We start from the raw sequence: 15,794 nt of genomic DNA, 5'->3' as shown, positions 1-15,794 counted from the left end.
AAATTTTATCAAGCCCAGGAAATCGTCCAAATGGTTTCAGATCAAATTTTAATTTGATTTGAATTGACTTAGTAACTTAGATTTTTTAATGTGAAAAATTTTGAATCAAAACAATATGAAGTGAAAGCAAGTTGAATGTAAATTAATCTGAAAACAAACTCGAGATGTATTTGATTTAAAACTTGTAAAACTTGAGAATATTTGAATTGTAATAATGAATGATCGATCAAACTTGGGGAAAAAAAAAAAAAGGGACTTAACCCAAAGTAGCTTGAATTTGATAGGATCCAAATCTAAGACAGCTCGAGCCCAAAATTATCTTGAAGTGACCCAAATTTTCAATGCTGACTTAAAGATATAACCTGTCCTTTTGTCTTATGGTTATGCTTGATTCAAATTATGCTGAAGCACATGCTATTAAAGTGGCTTTAGAAGCTTTTTGCAATTATGTTTGGCTTCTACTAAATCTTTAGTTATCGAAGCTGATTCAATGGTTGCAGTGCTTAATGCAAGTAAAAGACCTTGGAAGTTATGGAGATGCTAAAAGAATATCTCGACTTAAAAAGAAAAAAATAAAAAAAGGTCGACATTCAAACTTGGGTTGAAGCATTTGGGACTTTTGTCCGTGAAATAGTATTTTTTAAAATTATTACAAATATAATTTAAGTATTTTATTTATATAATTAATTAATTAATTATTATATCATAATTAAGTTATAATAATTTAATAATCAATTCACAATCTAAAAAATAACTAAATAATTAAACTCACACATAATAAAACTTAAAATCTGAAACTTCATAATTGCAGGCCTCATGCAAATGTATAATGTAATAATCAAAAGGAAATTCATAGAATAAAGATTAAATTAAAATAATTATAAGAAAAGAGTTTCCTTACTATCCAAAAGAAATAATGGGCACATTAATGATTGAAAAGAGGAGCAATAAATATAGAGTTTATATTTAATACTTAGTATATGATTTCAGACATTAATGACTGTTGGTTATACGTGTATATGTGTTATAAGATGTCAGGCGTTAGAGTTGGGAGGATGAGTACCTGTCAGAGCACATTAATTTAATAAGAACAATAAAAGTCAATATTAAGAACAATTTACTTTAAGGTAAATAAGAAAATAGATGATAAAAATTTGTAAAATTTAACTAATAAAACATATCAGTTGAAGGAAGTTTATTTTAATAATTAAGAACTGCGATGTCAGTAAGAAAATAAATAAAATAATTAATATGATAAATTAACAAAAAGGTAAAATAAAGGGTATGAGCAGACCGGAGAAGAATACGAGGCCAAGGAAACAAGTGGCGATAGCAAACCCCAAGGAAGATTGCAACACTGCGTAAGTGCCTGTGCTGAAAGCAACCACCATCGCTGCCATTGCCATAAAAGGTAACCAATCCGCCAGACTTTTCCAACGAACTGGGACATAGAATTTGGTCGGAGAGAAAAGCACAAAGAGAAAGTGAAGGAAGATGGCTAAAAGAGAGGAAACAAATGCCAGGGTATCTGTTATAATGAAGGCTTGAAAAGCTGAGTCACGACTCAAGGTCGCAGTGCCTTGCTTAGTCTTGTATCCACCAGGTACTGTGAATGCTGCGGCAAATGTTACGGTTGCTACAAGCGTTGCCACCAGTAAATGGTTCTCCCTAGATTTTTGGTCAATTTCGTGTTCGGCAATATCCTTCTTCTCCACCTCCTTCACAATCTTACGGAAGTGGCGGTGAACCGGTTTCCCCGCCACTTCTGCATTATTAGTATCTTTCATAAATTCCATAGTCTGTTCCATTTGCAGCACATAATTACGCGTTGATTTCAACAATGATTAATTTTGATCATTCTATAGAATTTTGGGATGGAAAAAGTGAGATATATGAAATGATAGAAACTTCCTTCTCATTGCATAATCCAATGTTCTAAATAAAAAAATCTACTAATTCGATATTTAAATAAAAATAATTTGTTTGCTTTAAAAAAATATTCTTATTTATTATATTTTTTATTTTGTTGAAGATATATTTGATTCTGCAAATGAAATAAACTATTTATTTATATCAGAACATATAAATATATAAATATATAAATATATATTGAAGTATATATATAAATAAGAATAGGAAAAGAAATTGTAGGTTTTAGGATTCAAGTTTCAGATCTATTCTGAATATTTTTAAAAATAACTGTATCAACTACCTATGTTAAATTTTGGATTCACATAAAAACATATTTAATGTAAGAACACAACCAAGTAAAAAAAAAAGAAATTTATAATCCTGACTGTCTCAATTAAAAAGAAAAACTATAAATAAAAAAAATAAATGTCTATTTAACTTGCTTATAGGTAGAATTTAAAAAAAAAATTTCCAATCAAATATATAATGACAATGATAAAATGTAAAATTATATATATATATAATAGGAAATGTAAAACTTAATTAAAGTAGGGTGGAGCCAGCTGTCGTACCTTCGATTCTAGACTTGAATATGGGTGGAAACGTCCTTCGGATCCATGAAGTTTAAAAATACGAATAACTTTTCCATAATCTTTAGCACTATAACAATTCCTAAAAAGCAGGACATGGTAAGGCGTGTTCCCCTTGATATCCCTTTCATCTATAAGATTTCTAACTGGTAAATCCTTAATCTTATTGTTATCATCAAATAAGAATCTCTTTAATTCTCTCGGTTTTAAAGAAACGACTGCAAAGTGAAGAAAATTCCATCCTCTTTTGTCCACAATTTCACAACAACCTGGACAGTAGGAGATAATGTCTTCCATTATGTCTGTGCAGCCAATCCAAGCTGCCATATGAAGAGCCGTCGTCCCTCTCTCTTTATCAGTTATATAAGCAGTAGATGGATCGGCTTTTAACAACAGTTGCGCAATTGAACGGAAACCGAAATGCGCGGCATAGTGAAGTGGAGTCCGCCCTTTGTCATCAGTTTCTTTTGTTAAATGCTTTTTTGCCTCTATTATTATCCTCGCTGATTCTACCAAAACAAAACGAAGAGAAAAAGTTCAACCGTACTGGTGTATATATATATATATATACACACACAGAGAAATATATATATATATATATGAAATATTTTGTGAGATTTTTCTATGTTCATCATTTAATGTTAAAAATATATTTTAATTATTAATATTTACTAGATACAAACTCACAACACGAGTTAAATTTTGTTGTTTGTAATAAATAGTGTTCATAATGAATTTAATCAGTAAATATAGTTTCATCTATAATTTTTTAATAAAAATATTGATTAGTGAAAATTTATTAATTAATTTGTGTACAATGTGTATTTCTTTCTCATAACTTATATCACAAATCAAATCAAAATTCACATTTTCAAATTTATCTTTTAAAACGTAGTTAAGAAATACTAAAATTAAAAATTAGAAAAAAAACAAAAGAAAGATAAAACTAAAAAAAAAAAGGAATGGGTCAAAAAAAAAAAGAAGAAGGAAAAGGAGTAAGATTTAAGTATTATGTAGATACCTCTATTTAGGGATGATAACGGGTTAGGTCAAGATTGCTTTTTACTTGCCTAAACCTGTTTTGATTATTTAATAATTCAAATTGGCTCCAACTCAGAACTGGTATCGAGTTATTTTTTTATACTCAGACTCCAATCTTACACATATATTTATAATTGCATCTGATCTAGCTTGACTTTAAATGAATTCAATAATTTTAATTTAGTAAAATATTTAAAAAAACTATTATTTTTTGCCAACAATTACATGATCTATTGATAAAGTGTTGAACTTATACTTCTAGTGATCAAAGATCAAATCCTGATAGTCTCAAGTATAAAAAAATAAAATAATTATTTTTTAATATAAATTATATATAAATATAATTTTTATTTAATTAATATTAAATAATAATATGATTAATATAATACATATATATAAATATAAAAATAAACAAATAAATAATAAAATATATATTTTATATATATATCTCAAGGAGGTCGAAGCAAGACACCCCAAACCTACCTCCAATTTGATCCTAAATTTCAAAAGGAAAAAAATTGCCCCGACCCCCACCTGGTCCCAATTTTCAAATGAAAAAAATTGTCCCTATTAGATTGAGGTGGGTCGAAACCTATCAAATACAATTTATTTTATCATTCTTATCTCTAGGTGACCCATTTTTTTACGAAATTTATCTCATTAGAAAAAACAAAAAATGAAAGGCCAAAAAAAGGAAACCAAACGGGGGTGTCATGTGAAGACCTCTATTAACCATTTATCTTTCCAAACATAATTAAGAAATACTAAAATAGATAATTAATAAGAAAAAAAGCTAAAATTAGAGAAAAAGCCAAAGAAAAAAAAAAAAAACAAATGGGGGTGCCACATAGACACCTTACATTTAGATATGGTGCTGGTTGGGTTGGAAAATTGACCTAACGTCGATCCGACTCTTTAATAATTTTAATCATACTCTAACTCTTACTTGACATCATTTTTTTTTTGTATACCCGATTTTGACCAGCTATATATATATATGCATACATTTGACCTAATTTGATTTGAAATTAATTTAATAATTTTAATTAATAATGTTAATAAAAATATAATTTTTTATATAATTTCATCTTAATTATATACAAATGTTTTATTTGTATCAAATTAATATATTAAAAATAAATTTATTAATATAATATATGTATATATATAATTAAATAAATAATAAATAAACATATTTTTTTATATCGCGAGGCAAAAAAAAAACTAAACTTGCCTCCAATCCACGATTTTTGAAAAAATAAATCCTCTCCCAACCAAATATCAATTTAAAAAAAGAACACCCCTATTGGATCTGAAGTGGTCAAAATCCATAAAAATGGATTATTTTGTCATTTTTATCTATATTAACTTATTTTCTCACGAAATTTATTTAATTAAAAATTAAAAAACTTAACAAAAAAAAGCCGAATAGTGTTGCCACGTGGACAACTAGGTGACGTTACTATTTGACCTCATTTTCTTATGAAATTTAATAATAAATTAACAAAAAAGAAAAAAAAATGAATGTCTTATCTACACCTCTATTGTTATTTTTTACAAAAATATCTAATTTAAAATAACAAAAAAATAAAAATATCAAATAGATTCCATACAAAATTAAAAAAAAAAATTAAAAATTAAATTAATTATTGAACATAAGAAAAGCTCATGAGATGCCACATTGCACCCAAAAATATGTCAGATTTATATTATAGATAAATATTATTGTTTGCTGCTTTAGTCGTTAAAAGATCACGGACCGAGCTCCTAAGACATGGCAAGAACTTTGCCACATTATCATATCCACATCAAGATAAGAACTTTTTTTTTTTAATTTATATATATAAAAAAAGAATTTATTTTTTTCTTACCTTGCCAAGTGGAAAAGTGGTTTAATTACTTGGTTAATGACGTGAAATGAGGAGTGAAAGACTAAAAAATTTTTGTTCAAAAGATATTTTTGTTTTGGTTTTTTTTTTTTATATTTATCTTTGGTTTTCTATTATGTTTAAATTTCTAATTTTTAATTCAATTTAAAAAAAAAAAAAAGTAAAAGTGTCAATCATAGTCTTAATTATATTAACCCAAAACAACAGTGGATCTAACAAAATAATAAGCTCACTTACCTTCCTTCCCGACCATGGTTGCTGCATGCAAAGCAGTTCTACCATCAGGGCCGCCACATTCCATTGATTTGCAATTATTCAATATCTCAGACACCGAAGGATTGCTTCCCTTGGCAGCTATGTAGATTGGAGTCTCACCGCGTTTATTAGCAGAGGATGAAAAGTCAGGATCTAATTCCTCCACCAGTTGTCGCACCACATCATGGTTAGCACTTTCAGCTGCCATATGCAAAGCAGTATTTCCCTCCTTATCTGCCATTCCCAGCATCTGCTTCTTCCCGGTTGCTTCCAACGCTTTCTCCAGGTCTTCACGCTCCAATACTTTGGCGCGTTCAATAAGGAATTTGATTATATCAGAATGACCATGTCTAACTGCTACGGGCAATGGAATTTCTCCTTTGGCATTGGGTTGCAGTAGCAGTGATGGGCACTTGTCGACAAGTTGCTTGACAAAGTTACTGGAGAAATCTCTTTCAAATCTCCTTTTCCGAAAACACAGAAACCGTTTATCATTTTTGACTACCTGGCGTCCTCCGGTTCTGGAGTGAATGTGGAGCGCTGTGTTTTGCCTTCCATCAACCAGGCAATGAAGATCACCTTGATACTTTTCAAATAGTTGTTGGTAGTTTAGAATGTGGTGTATTAACATTGAATAGAAAGATCACTTATATATGGTTTAAAAGAAATTACTTATATTATTTAAGTAATTGAACTAAGTGTTGGAGTAGGCTAAGTCATTTGGACTTGTTGAGAGTTTTCCTAGTGGGTCAGACAATTTTAAAAAGTCAAAGATGGGCACTTGGGTTTGTTTGGCAAATAGATTTAATTTTTAAATCTTTTTATTTTTATTATTTTTTATTTATTTCGAAATATTATTAATTCTGAATAAATATGTTTAAACAGTGAAAAATATGATTGTTTAAATAAAGTTTATTTAAACAATAAAATATGACTATACAAAATATTATAACTTTTTGAATTGGCTTGATTAATGACTATTCATTTTATTATAAATAGATCTTTCTACCTAACCAATTTCACTACTTCTAATTTAGAGAGTTTTAAGGCTTTGTTGTATCCTATAGGCATAATTGCCTTTAAGATAGTGTTATTCACGCCTCAAAGCCATATTCTCTTCTTTCTTACTATTTTTGTTTTTCTTAAATTTACTAACAATAGTTCCATGTCACCATTTTCTGCATCTTTGAACAAATCACTGTCCATGTAGGTGATAGCCTCTGCTTGCTGAGTTTGTTCAGAGGGAAAGGGAATGAATGAGCTAACTGGGGGATCCCACTACGTCATTACAATTAATTTGGCTGCTAATTTTTTTTTGGATAAATAATTTGGCTGGCTAATTAAGGCTCTCCTATTCGACTAAGCCAAGGCAAGTGCTAGCACACAATTAATTTTTCTAAAGCAAATCATGGAATCCTCTTTCCCTTTTATATCCTCATTCATTGCTCTCATTTCAATCACCTTTGTTTAAATTGCACTATTGTGTGCCCCGATCCCATATTTATTAAGTGTGGAGATACACACTACAAGGTTTAGGTTTTTAGTGGCATTTTTTAAATATTTAGCAGTGCTTATAAACGCCACTAAAATATTTACGACGTTTGTGAAAAATGCCAGTCAGAGTGCTGGCTATTTATGCATCGTGAAAAATGATGACGTTATGTTTTCTGGAAAATGCCACTAATTTGTATCTTTGAGATGCCACTAATTTATTGGTGTTTTTATATAAAAAAAAAAAAACGCCATTACTTTGGTGATGGTTATATAAAAAAATGTCGCTAATTTAGCGACGTTTATGTTTAAAAGCACCGTAAAATGCTGAAAATAATGGCGTTTGTAGTAAAAACGTCACTAAATTTAACAGTGTTTTCTTATACAAATGTTACTAAATTCAGCATTTAGTGACATTTTTAAATACAAACGTCACTAAATAAAAAATTTTACTTTTTTTAATTTTCTTTTAATATTTATTATAACTAAATAAAAATTGTTAAAAGAAATAAAAATGAATTTAAATTCATAAATTGAATATTATAAATATTTTAATATCTAAATACATAATTTGTTCCAATATACATGTAACACAGTTTAGTACATACAATAACATTCCACTTTGCATTTGTTTTCCTCTTACCCATTAACGGACTCTATGGAATGAGTCACACTTGCTTTGAATGGAACCTACAATGCCTATTCTCCTATTGGCTTCCATTGCTAAAGAGAACATTTGTCCAGGAACCTCAAAATGTGTTGTTAGAAATGCATCATAGTGCATTTCATTTATCTTTTCCACAACTTCATGTTCTATCCTGATTGAAAAATGTCACTGGATAAGCTATAAAAAGTACCATAAAATTTGTAATGCAAGATAAAATCAAGGAAGATATACAATATCTCATTATTACATACATGCAAAAATAACAAAGAAATAGATTTAACCAAAGCAACAAACTAAGATACATTTTTGGCCAATGATCTAGATAAATGCACAAGGCAAAAGGATGTACACTCCCTTTCTTAGTGCATTTCACAAAAATGACTTTCATAATCATAGTTCTTCCATTTTGCATATTTCATTATGAAATTGCTAGACTTGAAATACAAAGCCATATAATTTAAGGGAAATAGAATATACGAAAGGCTGAGAGATAGATCCTCAATCAAGTTCATGTTTGATTGCATTGGAAAAAGATAAAGATTATTTGATTCCATGAAGTTTATAAGATAAACCATTTCAAATCATATTTGTAGCTCATAAATAAATTCATAGAAATAAATGGATTTAAATGCTTCAAGAGGGAAATAAACCAATCCTTCAAAATAAAATGACCACACAATAGAGTTTCAAGAGGAAAATGCAAATTGTGTAATGGATAAATTAACTATGCTACACCTTAAACTGATGGTACAACTGTGTCTACAGAGATCAATGCTTTTTTAGACTTAGCAGCAGCAAAAATTGTATCATGGAATCATTATAAAGTAATTGGAAAAAGTATAGAAGACCAATCCAAGTTTATAGGTCTACAGTATGCACCTTTCAACTGCAAAGGGTTCATAATAAAATCCATAATAGCAAATCGAAGCATCACAATGGTTTCCACCCAAAATGCAAAATGCCAATTTAAATGATTGCTAACTTCTTAGCTAGTTATCTCATATTAACATATGAGCAGAGCATAGAGCATCATAAAATATGGACAGTAGTAAAACTTGGCATATTTGAAATAAGGATGGTTCTTTTATTCTTAAACTAGGAAGGAATTAAGGAGATCAGTTTAATAAATATCTATAAAAAAGCTAGAAAAGAAAACTTACTATTCCATCATAAACACATCTGAATGCATATCCAATTGGCATACACATGTAAAATATTGCTAGCCATGCTATTTTATGATACAAAAGTAGAAGAAGAATAAGATTTAAAGGGATGACATCAACAAAAAAGTTTCTGATTGAAAGAGATATAAATACAAAGGGCATGTTGCATATAACTCCCAAACTCAATAGTTAATAGCAAGATGAGTGTGATTTATAGGTGCGACAAAATAATTAGATTGAACCTTCAAACTAAATTTTTTATAATGGGTCATACTAAAATAATTAACTTAATTTCTTGTTTCGATATTAAAAGCTTGAAGCCAAAACATCCTTTTTTAACCTTCTTCAATCATACCAATTTATGGAAAAAGCCCAAATTCCTTGACTTTTGGGATAAAATAACCCTTTGGCCACATTTAGATATTCATTCAAATAAATAAGTAAGAGTTTCTTAACACATATCAACTTTAGGATACATTAAATAAAGGAAATTCTTCTACAGATAAGTTATCAACATTACAAGTGTAGTAGCCCAAACTTTAAAGCAATTGGTTCAAAAAAATCCAACTCCAACCCTAGACACACACATATAATTGAAATAGAATACATCTCAAAACTAGTCTATTAAATCTGAATTTTCATTTTTGTTCCTTTAAATTTTCTTCAAAACAAGCTGGAATTTCAAAGATCTACAAAAAAAATCATGAGAAATCAATTTGAAAAGCAAAAGTTGCAGAAAAATGGCACAATGTAATAAAAGAACACAAAATTGCAACTAACAACTAACTTGTAACCAAATGTGAATTAATTGATCTACATCTAATTGATGCTAAAGCAAGTGATCATAAACTGGAATTGAAAAGATCAATTAAGCAACCAAAAGGAAAACTAATTTGAAGAACAAAAAGTGCAAGAAAATACAATAATTAACTAGAAACAACTAAAATATAAAGTGAAATTCAATCGAAACTCACTGAGTTGATGAAAGAAAAAATTAGGTCTAGAAGCTTATAATGAAAATGAACTGGAAATGAGCTAAGAAACAATTCATCTATCAAGTTTGCTACAAAATTCAACAAGAAAATGGCAGCAAAATAAAGAAAAACCAGCTTAATGAACTAGCAATTCAAGTGATACTCAAAACAGAGAAAAACATAGCATTAACAACTAAATCTATCCAAACACCAAATGAATTCATGAAAATAAATGCAATCAATGAAAAAATAACGAGTAAACATGTAAAAGTAAGAATGTAAAGTATGAAAGAATCAAATCGAACACCTAGAAGGAGAGAGGATCATCATTCATCAAGTTCTCATGCATGGATCATTCTGCCTTCTAGATTCAACCTTAAATTTGAAGAATTAACTATACTTGTACAAATGGAATTTGAGGGTGACTTTTTACTAGATTATAGCCTTTTGAACTAGGAATCTAGGAAAAAAATTTTGAAGTAAATCAAGCTAGAATTCACTGATTTTTTATCAAAAGACTAAAGATAGGTTAGGTGTGCAGTTTTGAAACCATATTTGAGTTCAACCTGAATTTTACAGAATTTGAAAAGAAAATCATGAGAATTTGTAAATTTTGTTATGAAAACCTTAAAGAACATTCAAAAAGAGTGTAGAAACCTAAAATTGTAACAAGATTCAATTAAGAAAACTGAAAATTAAAAGCTGTTTGGTTGGAGTGAAAATGAAAATGATAGCAGATCAGGTTCTAACAAGAAAAATGAAAGGTAAAATATCAGTTTGTGCTTTAAGTTACACCAGCAAAGATATATGGAAAGCATAAACTTCTTATAAGACAGCTGATTAGTCATAAAATATGGCTCAAACAAGGTTCAAAAAAGTGCCAACAAGTATCAACAAATATCATATAGGCAAGAAAATGCTTTCAATAATCCTCTTAAATGTTGATAAGGAGCAAAAACGCCTTCAATAATCCCCTTAAATATTTTAGAGGGGATTATTAAAGGCATTTTCAGGTAAAAAACGCATTCAATAATCTTCTTGAATTTTGATAAGGAGATTATTGAAGCCATTTTAGATCAAAAATGCCTTTAATAATCCCTTCCAATTTTTTAGAGGAGATTATTGATGACATTTTTGGCTAAAAATGCTTTCAATAATTTCCCTACAATTTTTTTGAGGGGATTATCGAAGGCATTTTTTGTAAAAAAAAATACCTTCAATAATCCTCTTCATTTTTTGTGAGGGGATTATTAAAAGTGTTTCATGCAAAAAAAACGCATTCAATAATCTCCTCCAATTTTTTATAAGGGATTATTAAAGGCGTTTCAGGTAAAAAAATATCTTGAATAATCTGCTCATAAAAAATAAAAGAGATTATTGTTGGCGTTTTCTACCAGAAACGCCTTTGAGAATTTCTCTAAAAAATTGTAGAGGACTATTGAAAGCATTTTTGATCAAAAACACCTTCAATAAATCTTCTTGTCAATGAATCTGTCCAAAATAGAGTAGCATTGTTAGTTAGAGCATACGGTCATTAATCATAAAATTGTAGGTTTGATTCCTCTCTTCAGCATTTTTTAGGTTTTTTGAAGGATTATTGCCAGAAACGCCTTCAATAATTCCTTAAAAAATTGGGGGCAGTTATTGAAGGTGTAAAAAATCCAAAAAATGCTGAAGGGAGGGATCAAACTTACAACCTTATGATTAATGACCATATACTCCAACCGATAATACTACTCCATTTTTTGTAGATTTATTGACAAGGAGATTTATTGAAGACGTTTTTGATAAAAAGAATACCTTCAATAATCCTTTACAATTTTTTAGGGGAATTATTGAAAGTGTTTTTTTGTAGAAAACGCCTTCAATAATTCTTTATCCATTTTTTATAAGGGGATTATTCAAGGCATTTTTTGCAAAAAAAATGCCTTCAATAATCACTCCAATTTTTTAGAAAGGATTATTCAAAGCGTTTTAGTCAATAAACACCGCTACTTTTTTTTTTTAATGGCGTTTGTAAGTAACAACACCGCTATTTAAATATTTAGTAGCGTTTTGATAATAAACACCTTAAGTTCTATAAAAGCACATAAGTTAGAAACATTTGTAAATGAAACGCTACTACAAAACTATCACTAATCTTTCATTTTTTTGTACTAACTATATGATATATATATTTATTTGTAAAATAATTTTTATGAAATAAAACCATAAAACTAAGTCAAAGTAAACAATGTTCATAAATTAAGTCGGATTTCTACAACTTTACATCAATATAAAAGCAAAATTTTATGTTTGCAACCTTAAAAAATAACCTTTTAAAAATATTTCAAATTCATATATTTCAATTAGACTTAAAAATTTTAAATACGACATAAAAATTATATGAACAAAAAAATATATGAAAGCAATAGATTTAAAATTCAGTGAAAGCTGATTGTGGATAGATAAAAATTAAAAAAAAATGTTTTGAATTTATTATGTCAATATAAATTTAATATGATAATTTTTATATTTTATACATAAATATACAAATAGACGGATTTAATTTCAATTATTAAATGAGATGATAATAGTAGTTCTTAAGTCAATATATATCTATCAGACTACCATATTTATATGATAGATATATATTAAAGAGAACATATACCGACCCTATTTTAATAAAACCATATGCATTAAAATATGGTAGATATATAGACTTCAACACGATAGATATATATTGAAGACAACGACATATACAATACGATAATAACATTGCATTAAAATATGATAGATGTATAGACTTCAATATGATAGACTAGACTTCAATATCGGAGATAATGACATGTACCTACCATAATATAATAATACCATTGCATTAAAATACGGTAGATATATAGACTTTATAGTAAATATATTTTAATGATTATGGTTCATTACATCAACAGATCCGACAAAGAAGTTGTTAAATTCCCCGATTTCAACGCTGAAAGGATTAATTTTTTTTCTTAAATTTATGCTATATTTTGAAATTATAAATATACAAAAAATTATAATGATAATCAAGTATTATATTATTAAATAATTAAATTAATTAATTAAAATTTAATTAGATAAATTCAATAAAAAATTAAATCAAACACACATCTTCTATCTTATATAAATATATACAAGTCAAAACCTTTGACCAAAAAGGAAATTATCTAACCTATATAATTGACATGTGAACAATTTTAAAAAGTTGTCATATATCTTTTAATAAATAAATCACATTTATATTTTATTATTTACCTTAAATCACTTTTAATTAAATTCATATTAAAGGCAATAAAACTTTAATTGCCATCATCATAGAATAATTTTGTCACTTTCTTTTCCAATTATAAATATTCAACTCTTAAATTATATTTGTGTAAAAAAAAAATTCAATTGCCAATTTTTTAACCTATGACCTATTTATTTACTCTATCATTTAAGTTATGCTATATATATATATATATATATATATACATACACACGTGCGCACATGTTTCATATGTATATATATTATCTTATATAATCTTATATAAATATATAAAAGCCAAAACTTTTGATAAAAATAAAAATTATTCAATGTGGATGGCTAATATAATTGACATGTAAACAATTTTAAAAAATTATCATGTATCTTTTAATAAATTAATTACATTTATACTTTATTATTTACCTTAAATCACTTCCAATTAAATTCATATTAAAGATAATAAAACTTTAAGTTCCACCATCATAGAATAATTTTGTCACCACTTTTGCAATTGTAAATATTCAACCCTTAAACTACATTGTGAAAAAAAATTTTTTTTGATTGTTAATTTTTTAACCTATGACCTATTTATTTACTCAACCATTTAAACTATGTTATATATATATATATATAATTTTAAAATAATTAATAGAAGATTAAAAAATTAAAATTAATTTTGGTATATATAATATCAAATGGATTTCATTACCATTATTACACTAATTTCAAAATCTTTTCTTTTTCATTTCTCCCAAACAAGTTAATACACATTATGTTTGATTATTATAATCATCAAGTATAAATTACTCTCAATTTAAAATACTATTATTGATCTTGATTTGGTTTTTAAATTCATTTTAATCAATTAGTCATTCAAAAATTATAAATCATTCCATAATTATTTCTAAGACGACAAGACGTATCCTACAAGTAAAGGTATTTTGGGTTGCGTAAGAAATAGATTATATCATTTCAATATTTTTTTTCTCATTGTTTTAATATTCCTAGAACATGTATATAAATTAAATTTTTTTAGATACATTAAATTAAAAACTTTTTGGTGGTGACATTCAGGTATTAAAGAATTCACGCTAACACATATGTAGCGAAAACTACTATAAGCCAAAGTAGAGGGGAGAAAACAAAATAATTAAAAAATATAACTATTTAGTAGAAAAATGAAAAAAAAAACTAAAAATAAATATAAATTCATATGAGCTAGTTGTCGGCAAACCGCCAAACCCTGATAAAAACTTATCGGGAAATTAACTTCAAGTCGCTTGACATTTCTCACATTTCACATTCATATCTTTGCAATGAGTTTCTACTTTCTAACTAGCACATTTATTTTTTTTATAACATATTACTATTACAATCATACAACTTTTAATATATATATATATGTATATTATATATATACACAAACAAACAAAATTTTCTTGACACGGGCATATAGATTGTACAACCTATTTATGATGTTGTTATACTTCAAATTCTTAGAAGTAGTTAAGGTAAACAATTCTTATGGTAATTTGGTTCTTAGCAACTGATAGTTCCATCACCTCTTGAATCTCTTAATTCTACAAGTGGGAAGTTAAATTGAACTATTCAATTAATCACATACGGCTAATTGTTGGTGTAGAGAGGGTGTGCTATTGATTTACATTTGATTTGATATTAATTTTTATGCTTAGAAATAACAATTATAAAATTCTAAAGAAAAAAATACAAAAGAGAAATTAATTATAGAGGTTAGGCTAAACTATAATGATATATATCATAGAATTATTTCAATGGATTAAAAATATTTAATTATGTTATCAATGATAAAATGTTCAACTCATAAAACTTACAAATAATAAAATTATTAACATATATATATAGTTAGCAAATCAATTAAACAACAAATTGAAAAGAAAAAAAAATAGAAAAAGCTACTTCAATGACTTAATTATGATTATCTTTAATGAATTTATTTATTAACATAATCTACATGTCCAATTGTTTTTACAACAATAATGAAACAAATTTCATACATTATTGCTATGCACACTAATAAGTTTTAATCCCCTTATATTTGTACTTTTGTTTGATATAAAAATCATATTTTGTTTTTAATATGAGTCTAATTATAAAAAAAAAAAAGAGTCTAATAACAAAAAAAATTCATTTATATTAAAATTTATAAAAAGAAAAATTAGTAAGGGCATTTTAATTAATTACTTTTAAGACTTTTGGAATTAAATTTTATTAAGGGTATTTTAATCATTTTTAGCACATTTTGAGTTTAATTATAAAAAATAAGTCTAATAATAAAATATTCATTTAAATTTATAAAAGAAATTACTAAGGGTACTTTAAGTCAATCATTTTTAATATTTTTGAAATTAAAATTTTAAAATTTTAAAAAAATTTAATCTCACATAAACTCTATTTTAATTTTAATTGATTTAAATTAAATTTAAATAAATTAGCAAAAGTTATATATTTAAAGATAAATTTGTTATTTTAAACATTTATAGGAGTATTTAAATTAATCACTTTTAGC

General features: G+C 26.9%; 1 protein-coding gene across 1 annotated transcript; it reads right to left on the bottom strand.

Annotated features, from left to right (window-relative positions):
• Positions 1–1,034: 1,034 nt before the first annotated feature.
• Positions 1,035–6,317, bottom strand: LOC111279442 (protein ACCELERATED CELL DEATH 6-like). The gene is made up of 4 exons (XM_089756339.1): positions 5,669–6,317; positions 2,484–3,010; positions 1,295–1,799; positions 1,035–1,063 (listed from the first exon to the last, which is right to left on the bottom strand). The coding sequence occupies exons 1-4, from the start codon at positions 6,315–6,317 to the stop codon at positions 1,035–1,037; spliced, it is 1,710 nt and encodes a 569-aa protein (XP_089612465.1).
• Positions 6,318–15,794: the final 9,477 nt, after the last annotated feature.

This window comes from Durio zibethinus, chromosome 27, assembly GCF_047325235.1.
Source record: "Durio zibethinus cultivar Kanyao isolate XHJ-2024 chromosome 27, ASM4732523v1, whole genome shotgun sequence".
NCBI classification, from domain to species: Eukaryota; Viridiplantae; Streptophyta; class Magnoliopsida; order Malvales; family Malvaceae; genus Durio; species Durio zibethinus.
The sequence above is the reverse complement of the archived record's forward strand: the minus strand, read 5'-3'. Positions and strand labels throughout refer to the sequence as shown.